The sequence below is a fragment of the Mus caroli genome, chromosome 7, assembly GCF_900094665.2.
Source record: "Mus caroli chromosome 7, CAROLI_EIJ_v1.1, whole genome shotgun sequence".
In the NCBI taxonomy this organism is placed as follows: Eukaryota; Metazoa; Chordata; class Mammalia; order Rodentia; family Muridae; genus Mus; species Mus caroli.
Window position 1 is genome coordinate 24,342,534 of NC_034576.1, and position 16,689 is coordinate 24,359,222.

At 51.3% G+C, this 16,689-nt stretch overlaps 1 protein-coding gene across 4 annotated transcripts in view; it reads left to right on the top strand.

The window, feature by feature from the left end:
* Znf574 (zinc finger protein 574) overlaps positions 1 to 7,367 on the top strand; it is an 11,598-nt gene extending 4,231 nt beyond the window's left edge. The window contains exons 2-3 of one of the 4 annotated variants that reach the window (XM_021167714.2): positions 1,682 to 2,262; positions 4,418 to 7,367. In XM_021167714.2, coding sequence (XP_021023373.1) covers positions 4,438 to 7,140 — 2,703 coding nt within the window. In that variant the 5' untranslated portion in view covers positions 1,682 to 2,262; positions 4,418 to 4,437 and the 3' untranslated portion in view covers positions 7,141 to 7,367. Of the gene's footprint in view, positions 1 to 562; positions 2,359 to 2,417; positions 3,599 to 4,417 lie in introns of those variants that run through there. The other 3 variants (XM_021167715.2, XM_021167713.2, XM_021167716.2) reach the window with 3 other exon arrangements.
* The last annotated feature ends 9,322 nt before the right edge of the window (positions 7,368 to 16,689 follow it).

Consider the following 16,689-nt stretch of genomic DNA (forward strand, 5'->3'; position numbering starts at 1 on the left):
GTGGTGGTGCACGCCTTTAATCCCAGCACTCGGGAGGCAGAGGCAGGCAGATTTCTGAGTTCAAGGCCAGCCTGGTCTACAGAGTGAGTTCCAGGACAGTCAGAGCTATACAGAGAAACCCTGTCTCAAAAATCTCAAAAAAAAAAACAAAAAACAAAAAAAAACAAAAAAACACAGAACAAAAGAAAACAAACCTGAGACAGAGTGGTTTTGCCCAAAGTCACAGCTAGGAAGTACCAGGGCCAGGATAAGCAGCCTAGTTAGAACATGTAGGTGTACTTGCTAGGGAGTCCAGTGAGAAGACATCCAGTTAGACATCCAAAGGAGGGCACACACATGGTGACAACTGGAGACTCAGACCTATCTGTGGTTCTGTGTTCAAACCCCTCCTAGTTTTTCTGAGCTTCAGTTGGGGAAACGGGGGACAGTTTGACCAACCAGATGCACCTCTGATAACTCCCTTAACCTTGGCTTCAAAAGGGAGCTTCCTGAAAACTGTGGTGTATTTGTGTGGAGTTCAAATATGGATACTGGATATCTTCAGTCACTCGCTACCATATTACATTCAGGTGTGTGTGCGTATGTTCATGTATGCACACTATGGTATATGCAGAAGTCAGGACAACTTACAAGAGTCAGTTCTCTCCTGCTACCTTGTGGATCCCAGGGACAAAACTCAGCATCAGGCTTTGCACGTGCCTTCACAAGTTGAACCATCTCACTGGCTCTCCACTTTACTGATTGTTTTTTGAAGATGGGGTAATGTAACCCTGGCTGGCCTTGAGCATACCATGTAGTCCAGACTGGCCTTTTAACGCTGGGAACCGCCAACCTCCACATTATTGTTGAGACAAGATCTCTCATTGAACTCAGAGCTCACCGGTTCAAGTTCGGTTGACCAGCAGGCGAGCTCCAGAGATCTGTAGCTCTCCACAACCCTAGTGCTATCATAGAAGCACCATGGACCTATTTTACGTGGGTGCTGAGGATCCAAACTCAGATCCTCATGGTTTGCAGTCTAAGCCCTGAAGCAAAGACCCTCAATTCTCTCCTTTCACCCTGTGGATCCCAGAATCAAAACTCCAGAACAGGCTTAGCATGTGGCTTTACGCGCGGAACCACCTCCCTGGCTCTCCGTAACCCTGGCTGGCCTGAAACGTCATGTGTCCCCAAGAAATTCTTCCCATGCCTAGGGGTCCTTAACTGTAACTGTGTGGAAGGGCAGTCACCTGGAAAGATACCTTTAATGCTCAAAACAGGAGAGGCAGAAAAACAGGAGAGGCAGAGTCAGGCGGATCTCTGGAAGGCCAGCCTGTTCACAAAGCCAGACCTCAAACAAAAACAAGAACAACTGACTCGATCCACTACAAATCCCATAAATTTCCTTCTTCAGGCCTTCCACCCCACACCCTCAGCTTCTTCCAAGGGACCTTACTAACGGGGCTTTTCCTTTCTCCTTCCATTTCTCACTTCCTGTCACGTACCTCTTCCTCTAAACTCCCTCTCCTGACATCTTGTTTCCATTCTACTCTTCCTCAATTTCCCCTTTCATCCTCTTAATAGGAAAAAAAAAAAGTCTTAAGCCTTGTTTTGTTCCTTTTGCCCTGTGTGGCTGCTGCTGCTTGGTTTCCTCTCCCATTCACGCCGAGTGGTGTCTCATTTTTTTGCCACTGGCCCTCAGGGATCCTTGAGACTGTAACCCGCCGGCCTCCAGGGCTTTGCGTGTCTCTACAGCCTACACTGGCCGAATCCCCTACGCCTAGCTTGTCAGGCGCCCCCAAGATGGCGCCTCCAGCTTCGTCCCGCCTCCCGACGTCATCGCGCCCTCTCCGCTCAGCGCTCCCCTTTCGAGCTATCAAAGGCGGAATCCGAGAAGAGGTGGAAGAGGAAGAACCTCCAGGGAGGCTTAAGGAGGCGGGTACTATCCACCTGGAGGCCGACCAGCGAGGGAACATTGCTAAAGGATTGGCTGGGCGCTGAGCGATCCCACCCCTCCGTACTATTGGCCGAGGCTTCAGGAAACCTGAGCATCGATTGGTCTAATGACAGGGGCAGACAGCCGATGATTGGGCGAATTGTGCAGTCTTCGCAGCGGCCCAGGCGGAAGGTGGGAGGAGCGTTGTTGAGGGCGGCCTGGGGTGAGAGCGAGGCTGCGGAGCAGGCGAGACGACGGGCGCTAGAGAGGACGCGGCGCTAGAGTGGCGGTGCAAAGGGACCTGAAGCCCGTAGCCCGGCCTGGGGCCGGCGAGACGGCCGAGGCGGGTGAGTCCCCGCGGGAGCGCAGAGGTCCGGCCCCACCCGGCGGCTTGCCCGCGTCATTCGGCCTGCACGATGAAGGCCTGAAGGATCGCGCCTCGGGTGCGGAGAGCGGAGCGGCCGTTGGGCGCGCGGGCCGGGCGGGGGCCGTGCCGGGACGGCGGGCGGGATGGGGGACTGGAGTTGAGTGCGGGGCTGAGTGAGGAGGGGCAGGGCTCGGGCTGCAGGCCAGGGGCCGACCTTGGCGGGAAGGGGAGGTCCCAGAGCTGCCTCGCCGGAGGGCTCTCTGGTTGCATGGGGTATCGGGGCCACGGGTGGGTGCGCTGGGATGGGATCAGAATCGAAAGGGGACGGTTAGAGGACTCTTGGATGCCGGGGTGGGGAGCTGGCCCGAGAAAGGAGGTAATTAACGCAGGGAGGAAAATCGATTTCTGCCTGGAAAGAGCTGAGGCAGAGAAGAGGTTTTTGAGGTATCTTTAGAGCGAAGGGAGGGATCAGGTGTGGAAAACGGAGTAATGCTGACAAGAAAGACCGATAAACGCATGAAAGTGGGGCTTGGAAAGTATTGACAGAGGTCTTTATTTATTCGTAGGGGTTTCAATAGGTTGAGCTAGAGAGAGGAGGGATTGTTTTGTTTTAGACACAGGTAAGTAGGCCAAAGGGAATGAATATTCCAGCAATCTTGGGTGTAGTTGGAGAGACAGAGATGTGTGCTACAGGGAGCAGTCTAGGAATTTTGGGGATGTACCATATTGATAACTCTGGGGGGTCTGGGTATCCCCATAGTTGTATGCTGGTGAGAAGGATTAAGTTTGAAGAGGACCTCTTTTTGCAGGGTTTGAGTACAGATGGGGTTTCTAAGTGACAGACATTGGAAGCCTTGAGTGAGATAGGTGAAAGGTTAAGCCATTGTAAAGAATGGGCCAGCTATTCCTGGACAAGATTACAAAAAAGGAGAAATTCAGTCAGTATGAAATAGGGATGTGAAAATCCCTGGAGTGCGTTAGGATGAATTTGGGTCTTTTCTCAGAGGGGAGAAAAAAAAAGGTTTAGGTTATACTCAGAAGTGGGGTTCTCAGCTGAGTTCATTAAGTTTGGCCTGGACCTTTATGCAAAAAACGGTAGTGTTGGTTGGGGAGGAGGCACATAGGCATTCCTTGATGAGTTAGAGTTAAGTCAGTGAGAATAGCTGACAGTGTGCTCGGGGCAGTAGCACACCACACTTGGTCTTGGTGGAGAGAAAGGGTGATTGAAAACTCTAGGGGTGTGTCAGAAAGGTGAGATGCATCTGGCTGGCATCTGGATGTGACGGATTAGACTTCGGTGGAGATGGACCTTCCAGGTAAAGGGTAATCGTGTGGTCGGCCTTTTTCCCCCTTTGGTTTCTCCATGTAGCCCAGCCTGTCCCAGAACTATGTAGATCAGCCTGGCTGTGAATTCCTAGCAATCTGCCTGACTCTGCCTTAGAGGGCTGGGATTAAAAGCATGAACTGCCCAGCTGAGAAGATCTGGCTATGATTAGTTTAAACTTGTTTTAAAGAGTCTGAGTATCAGGAAGTGGCTAAGGTGGGAAAGTATGGAGATGGATTCAGCCAGTGAGAGAAAATTTGGTAGCCGGGTAATTTGATGTGAGGAACCTGGGCATTGGTGGTTAGCAGAGGTTGGGTGGCAAGACCACCAGTGCCACCAGTTGGCTTGGACACCAGCTTGAGTGGTCTGAGTGTGAAAAGAAGTTTGTGAGCCTGCCAGAAGGCAGAGTCTATGTAGGAGTGCAGCTTGGAGGGACAGGCCATGAGAGTGTTTGAGGATTCTTCAAGTAGCTTGGCAGAGGAATACTGTCCCATGCAGTGGTAAGGAGTCAAAGGACAGTCTTCATTGGAAGGAGACAGGTTCCTGTTTGATGGACAGGGCCTTGGGAACCAGTTTGGAGGTATGGGAAATGGAGAGGATTGAGGTCATAGGATCTGGTGTTTAATGCAAGTTAAATGAGCTGGGAGCTTTGGGAGAAAGTCCCTGGGATGAGACCATTGGAGAAATTTGTGTTCTGTTCAGGCAAGGAGGATTATTAGGGAGGGCATTGGAGCGGAAAAATGTAACGAAGAAGTTGGAGGAAATAAAATACCCCGGAGGATTGACTTGTCGCTGCCTTCCCTCCTCTCAGCCCAGGGCCTTGCTGCTGCCATGACTGAGGAGAGTGAAGAGACCGTCCTGTATATTGAGCACCGCTATGTCTGCTCTGAGTGCAACCAGCTCTATGGATCCTTGGAGGAGGTGCTTGTGCATCAGAACTCCCACGTGCCCCAGCAGCACTTTGAGCTGGTGGGCGTGGCTGACCCTGGAGTCACAGTGGCCACAGAGGCAGCTTCAGGTACGGGCCTATATCAGACCCTCATCCAAGAGAGCCAATATCAGTGTCTTGAGTGTGGGCAACTGCTCCTGTCCCCCAGCCAGCTCCTGGAGCATCAGGAGCTACACCTGAAGATGATGGCACCGCAGGAGGCAGTGCCAGCCAAGCCACCACCCAAGGTGCCCCCCTTGGGCTCCAGCGCCATCCACTATGAGTGTGTGGACTGTAAGGCTCTATTCGCCAGCCAAGAGATGTGGCTTAGCCATCGCCAGACGCATCTCAGAGCCACGCCCAACAAGGCTCCTGCTCCTGTCGTCTTGGGGTCCCCAGTTGTTTTGGGCCCCCCTGTGGGCCAGGCTCGAGTGGCTGTAGAACATTCATACCGAAAAGCAGAAGAGGGTGGGGAGGGGGCGGCCATTCCATCTGTAGCTGCCACCACCGAGATGGTGACAGAAGTGGAGCTGCTCCTCTACAAGTGCTCCGAGTGCTCCCAGCTCTTCCAGATGCCCGCTGACTTCCTGGAACACCAGGCCACCCACTTCCCTGCTCCTGTCCCAGAGGCTGCGGAGCCTGCCACACAGCAGGAAACCCTGGTCCCCTCACCCACTGAGGCAGCAGTGTCTCAGCCCGACCCCCTGCCAGCCTCTGATCACAGTTATGAGCTACGGAATGAGCTGCGAAATGGGGAGGCCATTGGGCGAGACCGCAGGGGACGGAAGCCAAGGAGGAACAACAGTGAAGAGTCAGGTGGGACGGCCACCCAGGAACTATTTTGCTCTGCCTGTGACCAGCTCTTTCTCTCACCCCACCAGCTACAGCAGCACCTTCGGAGTCACCGGGAGGGTGTTTTTAAGTGTCCCCTGTGCAGTCGTGTCTTCCCTAGCCCTTCTAGTCTGGACCAGCACCTTGGTGACCATAGCAGTGAGTCTCACTTCCTGTGTGTAGACTGTGGCCTAGCCTTTGGCACCGAAGCCCTCCTCCTGGCCCACCGGCGAGCCCATACCCCGAATCCTCTGCATTCATGTCCCTGTGGGAAGACGTTTGTTAACCTCACCAAGTTCCTTTATCATCGGCGTACCCACGGAGCAGGAGGTGTCCCTTTGCCCACAACACCAGTTCCACCAGAGGAGCCTGCTATTAGCTTTCCTGAGCCAGCCCCTGCAGAGACCGGAGAGCTAGAGGCCCCAGAGCTCCCCGTATGTGAGGAGAGTTCAGCTGAGCCTGCAGCTCCAGGCTCTTACCGCTGCCTCCTGTGTAGCCGGGAGTTTGGTAAGGCATTGCAGCTGACCCGGCACCAGCGTTTTGTGCACCGGCTGGAGCGGCGCCATAAGTGCAGCATTTGTGGCAAGATGTTCAAGAAGAAGTCTCATGTGCGGAACCATCTGCGTACACACACTGGGGAGCGGCCCTTCCCCTGCCCTGACTGCTCTAAGCCTTTCAACTCACCAGCCAACCTGGCCCGCCACCGGCTCACACACACGGGGGAGCGGCCCTACCGGTGTGGGGACTGTGGCAAGGCCTTCACGCAGAGCTCCACTCTGAGGCAGCATCGCCTGGTGCATGCCCAGCACTTCCCCTACCGCTGCCAGGAGTGCGGAGTCCGTTTTCACCGGCCTTACCGCCTGCTCATGCACCGCTACCACCACACAGGCGAGTACCCCTACAAGTGCCGTGAGTGCCCCCGTTCCTTCTTGCTACGCCGGCTGCTAGAGGTCCACCAGCTTGTGATCCATGCTGGGCGCCAGCCCTACCGCTGCTCATCCTGTGGGGCCGCCTTCCCTTCGTCACTGCGGCTTCGTGAGCATCGCTGCGCGGCCGCTGCTGCCCAGGCCCCACGGCGCTTTGAGTGTGGGACCTGTGGCAAGAAAGTGGGCTCTGCTGCTCGCCTGCAGGCACATGAAGCCGCCCATGCTGCTGCAGGTCCTGGAGAGGTCTTAGCCAAGGAACCCCCTGCTCCCCGGGCCTCGAGGGCCACTCGTACACCAGTCGCCCCCTCCCCAACAGCCCTCAGTGGTACAACCTCTGCTGCTCCTGCAGCCCCTGCCCGGCGTCGGGGTCCGGAGTGCAGTGAGTGCAAGAAGCTCTTCAGCACAGAGACGTCACTACAGGTCCATCGGCGCATCCACACAGGTGAACGGCCATACCCCTGTCCAGACTGTGGCAAGGCCTTCCGCCAGAGTACCCATCTGAAAGACCACAGACGCCTACACACAGGCGAGCGGCCCTTTGCGTGTGAAGTGTGTGGCAAGGCCTTTGCCATCTCCATGCGCCTGGCAGAACATCGCCGCATCCACACGGGTGAGCGACCCTACTCCTGCCCTGACTGTGGCAAGAGCTACCGTTCCTTCTCCAATCTCTGGAAGCACCGCAAGACCCACCAGCAGCAACACCAGGCGGCCGTCCGACAGCAGCTGGCAGAGGCGGAGGCTGCTGTGGGCCTGGCTGTGATGGAAACTGCAGTGGAGGCTCTGCCCCTTGTGGAGGCCATTGAGATCTACCCTCTAGCTGAAGCCGACGGGGTCCAGATCAGTGGCTGACTGGCCCCACTGGTGCTGAAGGCCCTCCACCAGCCCCTTTAAACCCGTGTACATAGTGTACCCCTCTCCTCTCCACCACCTTATGAGTTCTGTAACTAATTTTAACTAATTTTTTTTTGAGGGGGTTGCTCTGGAGTCCTTGATATGTAAAGGGCACTTCTTCCCACTTTCCACCTGTTTGGTGGTCTCCAAATGAAGCAGTCAATAAAGACTGAATTAGACATTTATGCTTTTTGTCAGGCCTAGCTATATAACATGATTTGGAGGATCATGAGGCCAGGCTGCAATAGATCTGACTTCTGGCTGCATTGCTAGCACCGCAGCTAGAACTTGGCAGGTAGTACAGTTTGCGGGATGGAGGAGAAGGCACCCTGAGACTGGGGCATGGACCTTTGAAACCAGCCTCTGTGGTAGATGAAGGCAATGTGTCTTGCCTAGAGGTCCCCAACGCCTGAGGAAAACCTTGAAGCACTCTGTGGCTTTGGGGCTGGGGCGGGGCGGGGCGTGCAAACACATAGAGAAACATTGGTGCACTTCTCAGCCTGGCCCTCCCGTTTCCAGCCTGATGTGGGTCACATCTGCAAGGCCATCCATCTGTATTTCTCACACTGGATCCCTGAGGACAGACTTGCACCAGGCATACTGGGGAACAGTGGCGGAGGGGAACTCCTGGAGACTCTACCTAGTAGCTGAATTTGAAGTTCTGAATATTGGGGGCTGGAGTAGGAAGTGCTGTCGTGTGTCCCCCACGCCCCCAATCCCAAGCTGTATCTCGGCCAATAGGAAGAAAGTGAGGGATTGGCTGGTCAGTATCTTCTAGTGTATTTTGAGTATTTCACCGCCACCCCACCTATACACACCCTAAGAACTGCATATTTGCTGGGATCTCTCACATGCTGAGCAAGCTCAGGACCACAAAGCTGTGTCCCGATCTCTTTCATTTTGAGGTCAGGTTTGCTGATTGTCCAGGCCTCAGACTCACTATATCCTAAGCAGGCTTTGAGCTTGTTGGTCCTCCTGCCACAGCCCCTTGAATAGTTAGGATGACAGGCCTGTGCCCTTGGGTTATTTTGAGTAACATTGGAACTTAACCCTACAGAGGAGGCCTCTGGCATGTGACTTGGTGATGGTCAGTTCAACCCAAGGCAGAGCTTGAATTCAAATCTGGTCTCATTTGATTTAAGCATCCATATTCCATGCTGCCTGTACCATGGTCTTTCCCAACAAGAAAATGGAAATGACCCAATGAGGGTGTGTATTTGCCTTGCCTCTGAAACACCTCCTCCCCCAGTATTCCAGTGCCTGGGGTTCTACTGGAAAGAGTTTCTTAACGTAGAAGGACACAGCTTGAAAGATAAAGAGAACTTGGGGTCAGAGAAGACCTTAGACTGAGCATGCCTCTTAGCCTGTGGCTAGATATGTTGCTCAGATGAGAAGAGAGAGGAGGCTACACAGACAGCTCCCTGACCCAGCCTCCCTTTTATTTATGTCCTTAGTTTTCAAAAGCAAACACCTGTTACAACCTGGCAGTAGGATATTGCCACAGAAAACTTAGGTCTGTCTTTGGATTCCCTAGAACTCATGGTGGAACTGACTCCCAAAAGTCCTTTGACCTCTACTGCACTGCACCAAGGCCTGCGTGCGCCTGCAGTCACACAGTGGTAAATGTTAAAGGAAATGTACCTACTGGCTATCCTTAACAATTCCTTATGATTCTCACACGCAGTTGATTTCCCACTCAGGATTTCTCAATCATGGGCACCATCTTCCGTATCGCCTGCCCTGCAGGAAAGATGTAAGCCACAAACCAAAGCGCTAGGTCCTCCTTCCCAGGAACAAAGGGCACTCGTGAACCAGCCTCCCCTTGGAAGATGTGTACTGCTGTACAAGCCATCTGAAAGGCAAATTTAGGACAGGGAGGTCCTTTATCCTTGCAAACCAGGTGAAAAGCAACTGAAAAGGGACTGGAATGGAGGAAAACCATGAGGGTGCCGATTGCCACAATAGTAAGGTGTTTTCAGCAGAGATTAACCCCCTGACAACGGAATGACCATCCTTCACTGAGCCTTGAAAACAAAAATCTGGGCAGTAATGGTGCATGCCTTTAATCCTAGCACTCCTGAGGCAGAGGCAGGCAGATCTCAGAGTTTGAGGCTAACCTGGTCTACAGAGCAAGTTCCAGGACAACCAGGGCTACACAAAGAATCTGTCTTGAACAAAAATTAAAAAAAAAAGACCAGAAAGGTGTTCCAAAGGGTCCATGTTGGGTGGCTTTCAACTGCCCTCTGGGCACACACACATCAGGGGATACATCATCATTGGTTATGACCCCCGCTAAAACTTTGGTGGCTTCTTGAGCCATACTCAATAAAGAAGGTAATACCTGTCTACTGGAAAGACAAGTCCCCAAACTCAGTGGCTGTTAGATGCTCCTCCCTAAGATAAGCACCCAGCCAAGCCATCCAAGGGGAAGTCCAGGAGCATGCATTGTGCAACCAACTCTAACAAAAATGACCTTGGGCCCTTTTAAGGAAGGCTTGCCTTACCTAATACTTGCCCTTCGTGAGGAAGGATTGTTCTTGTGTTTGGCCCCGGGCTGCCTCTGTGCTGGAATTACCAGCCTGTGCTATTTCACCCAGCTGCCTGCCTGCTTTATTTAGAAATTGTAGAAGCAAAGTAAGCAAGGGAATAGATCACTGCCCCACTGGTGGCTTGTAACACTTGACAAAAGAAAGCCAGCGGGCTGGTGAGATGGCTCAGTGGGTAAGAGCACCCGACTGTTCTTTCGAAGGTCCAGAGTTCAAATCCCAGCAACCACATGGTGGCTCACAACCATCCGTAACGAGATCTGGCGCCCTCTTCTGGAGTGTCTGAAGACAGCTACAGTGTACTTACATATAATAAATAAATAAATCTTTAAAAAAAAAAGAAAGAAAGAAAGCCAGCTAAGTAGACAGGGCATGTTGAGAACAGCCTGCTTGTCATTACGCTTCAGGTAGACGCATAGTGGAGGCGTCAAAACTAGAATGCTCTCGAGTCTCTGGTTCTGACTACTGCCCTTTGAAGGCTGATGAAGATCTCCCTCCTCAGCTGTTGCTGACTGAAAGGTTTCTTTCTTTTTTTTTTCCTTGAATGGTTCTGAGGATGAAACCCAGGGCCTAAGCCCATCCACCTTTTTTTTTTTAAATATTTTTTATTAGGTATTTTCCTCAATTACATTTCTAATGCTATCCCAAAAGTCCCCCATACCCTCCCCCCCCACTTCCCTACCCACCTACTCCCACTTTTTGGCCCTGGCGTTCCCCTGTACTGGGGCATATAAAGTTTGCAAGTCCAATGGGCCTCTCTTTCCAGTGATGGCCGACTAGGCCATCTTTTGATACATATGCAGCTAGAGTCAAGAGCTCCGGGGTACTGGTTAGTACATCATGTTGTTCCACCTACAGGGTTGCAGATCTCTTTAGCTCCTTGGATACTTTCTCTAGCTCCTCCATTGGGGGCCCTGTGATCCATCCAGTAGCTGACTCCACTTTACTTTTTATCCCCTTTCAGTCTTGCCCAAACCATGCACCACACACTATTTTTCAAAGCGTCAAGGCCCTCTCCCACTAATTTCTTCCCTCTTCAGCCTTTCTTTTCCATTGGGTCACCCGAGTCCCAGCACCTGTGTGCCAGAGAGGACGCAACAAGGACCAAGGAAGCCCAGTGGCTCTGTTTTAAGGCCAGTTCTGATTCTCAATGGTAAGAGCTGGGAGTCATTGCAGCCATGACCTGTAAAGTTACTACTGCAGATGAAATGTCCAAGGTGGCAGGGTGATATGAGTTGATGTCCCTCTAAGGAGGTGCATACATTATGTTCATCAGACTTCAGAGTCTGTGTGAGGTGGGTGGCCCTGGGGATTGAATCCCATGATGACCTCATTAGTGATAAACCATTGAGCCATACCCTCAGGCCCTTCCCCTTTTGAGCCAGCCTTAGCAGGTAGCCCAGATTACTTCAAATCTTCAATCTTCCAGCTTTGGGTACTTATATATTTATTTTTGAGACCAGATCTTATGCACTAGTGTTGGTCTCTCTGTAGCCAAAAATGGTCTTGAATTCCTGTCTCTACCTCCCCCCAGTGCAAGGAATAGAGGTTTGTGTCCCCAGACTGGCTTGGATTTATCAGCTTTTTTTTCCTTTTTATTCTCGAGTGTTCTTGTTGCATGTGCACGCGGAAGCTTGAGGACAGCCTCCCCGGTTGTCCTCAGAAACTCCTACTTTAAGACAGGATCTCGTTGTCCTAACCTGAAGTTCACCAGTGATGCTATACTAGCTGGCCATCCTGCCCCAAGGTGGCATCCACTTCTCTCCACTTTCCTAGCTCTTAGCACTGGGATTCCAGGGGCACCAACATGCCAGGCATTTTTACATGAATTCTGGGGCTCTAACTCAGGGCCTTACACTTTAGTGCAAACACAGGCACTTTATTGACTGAATTCTCCATCCAACCCATTGTCAACTCTTATTTTAAAGGTCTTTTTAGTTCCTTTTGGGGAGCACCCAGGGTAGGACATGGGCAGTATTGGCTGGCTTCCTGGCTTCTTGGTTCTTATTGAAGGCTGTATGCTAGAGAGCTAACGGTCCTAAGCATTATCTATCTATCCATCCATCCATCTACGTACATATGTTTGTTTGTTTGTATGTTCGTATGTAAACAGTGAGCTGGGGCTCACTGTAGCCCTGGTTGCCCTGGTACTCTATGTAAGAGAGGCTGGCCTCAGACTCACAGACTGCCAGCTGCTTCCTCCTGAGTGCTGGGATTAAAGGTGACCATCACTGCATCCAGCTGTCTGAGTCATTTAACCATTCCATTCCGTTTCACAACCCCAGGAGGCAGGATTTGTCCTGTGTCTACTGTAAAATGGCAGAACTGAGTTTTGGACACAGGAATTTGAGTTATTCCTAAATTCCCCCAAGTTTTCTGAATGTAATTTAAAAAAAAAATCAGGCCTTCTAAGCACTGTGTGGTTAGGAGTGGGTTGTTTTCTTGTTTGTTTTGAGACACACTCTTTTATATTTTGTTTTAAAATGGAGTGCCCTGTCTGCATGTACACCTGCATTCCAGCAGAGGGCATCAGATCCCTTTATAGATGGCCATGTGGGCCACCTTGTGGTTGTGGGGGTGAGGGGGGGGGGATTGAACTGAAGACTGGAGTGCTCCTCCAGTGTCCTTAACCACTGAGCCATCTCTCCAGCCCATCATTGAAGAAGACACCCCACCCCCACCCCCCTTCTCTGTGTAGCCCTGGCTGTCGTGGAACTCACTCTGTACACCAGGCTGGCCTGGAACTCAGAAATCTGCCTGCCTCAGCCTCCCAAGTGCTGGGATTAAAAGCACGTGCCACCAGTGCTCGGCTTCACTGAAGACATTCTTAGGCCTATGTTGGCCTTGTACTTACCAAGTAGCTCATGAGCTTGGTGCTCAAGGCAGTCCTCTTCCTTCAGCCTTTCAAACCCTGGGCACACAGAGCCATGCAGCATTCTCCTGTATTTTAACAGAGCAGTCTTCCCCTCCCCACCCTGATGTTAACTTCTCAGGACTCAGGAGGCCAAGGGACACCAGACATCAGTTCTCTCTGTACAGTTTTTAGTTTTTTATTTTTTTGATTTTGTGGTTCAGATGAATGACACAAGTTACAAAAACGGGGTCTTAAAAGAAGCACATTGTACAATGAACAAGCAGATTGAAGTTAAAAACACGGAAACACTAACCCGCTACCACAAGAAGAGACAGGGAAGGGATTGGGGACAGGAGGGGAGGGGCTGCCAACACAGGGGTCTGACAACCAAAAGAGCTACCTCAATGGGCCTGGAGGAAAGGCAGGTCACTCCAGGGCCCCCACCCTGGCCCACTACTTACCAGGGCTCCACCGGGGCATTCAAGTGAGTCTGTAGAGGACAGCCACACCAAGAGGGTGGAGCCAGTCAGATCTTTACAAGGACACTGCTCACTCTGCCCTAGGGCCTTGGCCTTGAGAAGTGATGGTGGCCAGCCAAGGTGAGCTAATACCAGGAGCCAGGGTAGCTGATCAAAAGACCATACCCCCAAAGATGCCTGCCTCCCTCCCCCGCCCGGCTATGATCCAAAGGACTTCTGTTCAGGAGAAGCCACTGTCACCCTGCAATTACATAAATAAATAAATATTAAGCCCCTAGCCTTGGAGGACAGGTTGGGGGAAGGGCAGCAGGGCTAGAGAAGGCAGGGCAGAGGAATGGGGGGTTCACAGACAAAGTAAGTAGTCTCCATTCCAGCAACACTTCTCTGGATTTGTTTTTTCCTTTGCTCCTTTTGTTTTTTAGGAAGGAGCTAACACCAAGGACAAATACTTAAAAATATACATTTTTTTTTCCGCCTTTGTCATCATCGTCTTGCTTTGGAGACTGCTGAGGTCAAAGTTTAAACCACACAAAAGAACCGCGGTTTGAAGTTTTTGTGGGTTTCTTGTTTCTGTTTTCTTTTTTTGTTGTTTTTTATTTTTTGTTTGTTTGTTTTGTTTTGTTTCTGGTTTTTGTGTTTTTTTTTTGTTTGGTTTTTTTTTTGTTTGTTTGGGGTTTTTTTTTGTTTTTTGTTTTTTTTTAGTTTTTAATTCTAACTTTTTTTTTTTCATTTTTTTTCCCAACGTATAAAAAGGTAGCGGAGTTGTCTGTGGTTTTATTTTTTTTTAATTTTTTTTTTATTTTTTTATTTTTTATTTTTTAAATGGTTAAATCTTTGGTTTGTTTCTTTTTTTTTTCTCTTGGAGGCCTTTATCTCTCGCACTTGCCTTTCCCACTCAGAGACCGGTGGGGGCCCGCGTGTCTCAATCGTGCTCATTTGTCTCACTCAGTTCTTACCCTGGGTGAGGGGTAGAGAGGCACCCTGGGATTGGGCTGGATGACAGAAACAACCAGGTCAACAGGTCATGGGCCCCGACTTGACTAGTCCCTGGCTGGAGCGCCCCAGGGGAAGGGCTTGGAGACCCCGTACCTCACCTCCCCTATACACACACCCAACCCCTTCCTCCCACTTCTAGTCCCTACCCTGACCCCCCCCAGAAGGGAACAGAGAGGTGGTTTAGTTACTGGCATTATTTATTTATTTATTTTTGGCACAAAAGGCCCACCCACCGTTGAGGGCAGACCAGCCTCTCTCTGTTCCTCCCTTAAGCAGGGGTCAGGGCTGGGAGAAGAGAAATTCAAAGCTCTTCTCCCCCTAATCCACTCACCTCTCCCCCAGCCCAGGCCCCGGGTCCACCACCTGATGTCCAAGCTGGTGCAGAGCCTGGCCTGAGGTCTCCCTCCCCACTCCAGTGAAGCTCCCTAGCTGTCCAACTCTCTCGCTCACACACAGACACACGGACACAGGCTCTGTACAGACCACAAAATAAAAACGATGAGATAGTTTTGTTTCCTGGAGTCGGAGACTGGGGTGACTGGAGTGGAAGGGGCAGGTTGGGGTGGGAGGGACTGGCAGTCCCCGCCCCCCCACCTAACCAAACCTGGCTCCGCCCAGCCCCCAGCCCCTTGCCCTGGCTGGCCCCCAGCCAACGATATTTGGTTTCTTTTTTTTTTTTTTTTTTAACATTAAAGTTCTATGAGGTATTTGGTGCCTTATCTCGAGTCCTCGGGGGAGAGGGGCCCGAGGTGAGGGGAGACTTGGGGCTCACCTGCCCCTCCAGCCCACCCTCCCACCCCCCTCCCGATATTTGGTTTCACAGCTGTAGTTAAAGCTTGGGATTTGGTTATTTTTTCCCCCTCCCAGGAATTTTTTTCCTTGTTTTTCATTTCCCAGTGTGGGGGTTGGATGGGGAGGGTCCCCACCACCCCCAGCTGCATGGGGGTTCCCTCCACCAATGTCAGGGCGTCTGCCCCATCCCTGCCCCTGTTTCCTCCTCTCTTTGCCCCACCTCCACACTAGGGTGGGGACTTGATCAGGAAGAAGCAGGATAAATTGGGTGGTGGTGAATCCCGGATTTTCTTTTCTTTTCTTAACTTTTTTTTTTCCCTTTACTTTTTTCTTTTTTTGGTCTAGAATCATGGTTTCTGTCCGAGTCATCTCCACCGTGCCTTCCACGCTGCCTGTCTTCTCAGAGGGTTGGTTGTTGTTTGTTCTTCTGGTTGTCATTCCTTCATTCTGCTCTGTTCAAATGTCTTCCTATAAAGGTCAGGAGCCCCTGGGCCCCTCTACACCCTTGGGTTGAGTCCAGGCCCTCTCGCTAGCCGCTTTCCAGGAAATTAAAATGGACAACTTCAGAGGTAGGATGAGGGCGGGGGCTGGGGGCGGGGGCGGGATCGGTTCAGTAAAGATGCTTACTACATTCCAGCGAGGATGGGTGGACGAGGTGCCCCATTGGTGCCTGGGTGGGAGGGGCAGCCACTCCACCCAAGGCCCTGCATTGGCCTAGAGTTAGTTTCTGCTGCCTCTGTAACCCAGCCCGACAGTTTTGTTCTGGGTGAGAGAAGGGAGACCAGAAGAAAAGAGAACGCTGAGGCTTGATGGCTCTGGCTGCCTCTCCTCGGAGTGTCCAGGATGGAAGGGGGCCCAGGCCATTGCCCGGCTCTCCCCTCTCCCCTTCTCTACCCCTGCCCAGCCAGGGGCAGGGGTCACTCTGATTTCAATGGCTCGCGTCCTTCACAGCAACACTTTGGTTTGAAGAGAGAAACAGAAAGGAGGTTAAGAGATATGACAGAAGAACAAAGGATGGGGGGGGGAGAGGAGAGAAGAAGAAGAAGAAGAAGAAGAAGAAGAAGAAAAAGAAGAAGAAGAAAAGAAGGAGGAGGAGGAGAGAGGGAGGGAGGGAGGGAGAGAGAGAGAGAGAGAGAGAGAGAGAGAGAGAGAGAGAGAGAACACGAGAGAACAAAAACAAATAAAAAAATCAGGGAATCAAACCACCCAACAGTTGGTTTTCCTTCGTCCATTCTTTTTGCTTCTCCTTTTTTTTTCTTTTAAAGCTTTTTCGGTTGATTGGCAGGGAGGGAGCTTGGGGTCTCTTTCACCCATGTCCCTGACACCCTTTCTCAGCCCCACCCACCCGCTTCCATCCACCCTGGCTGAGGGACAGGCCCTGCCCCAGCCGCACCCCCCTCCGGCTTTCCGAAGACGACGTCCATGAGGTATTTGTGAAGAGAAAGAAGCGTCCATCGTTCCATCCGCCCCTGCAACCAAAGGCCTGGATCACCCTGCAGGGCTTGGCTCCATCTTGCGGCTCATTCTTGTCTTGAAGAGTCCTCATCTTCTTTCCCATATATATATATCTATATATATATATCTATAAATTCTTTTTATCTAGTTTTAATTTGTTTGTTTGGTTTTCTGTTTTTGTTTTTTGTTGGGTTTTGTGTGTGTTTGTTTTGGTTTTTTTTTTTTTTTTTTTTTTTAAAACTTTTTTGTGCTCTTTTGTGGGAGGGTATTGTGGCTCCCATTAGAGTCTGCTCTGTCCACTGTTGAGATTTGTCCAGAGCTAGGCAAATACAGGGTCCAGCCAAGACTCGTGGAGGTCTCGTGGGAGTGGTAGCCACTTGCATGG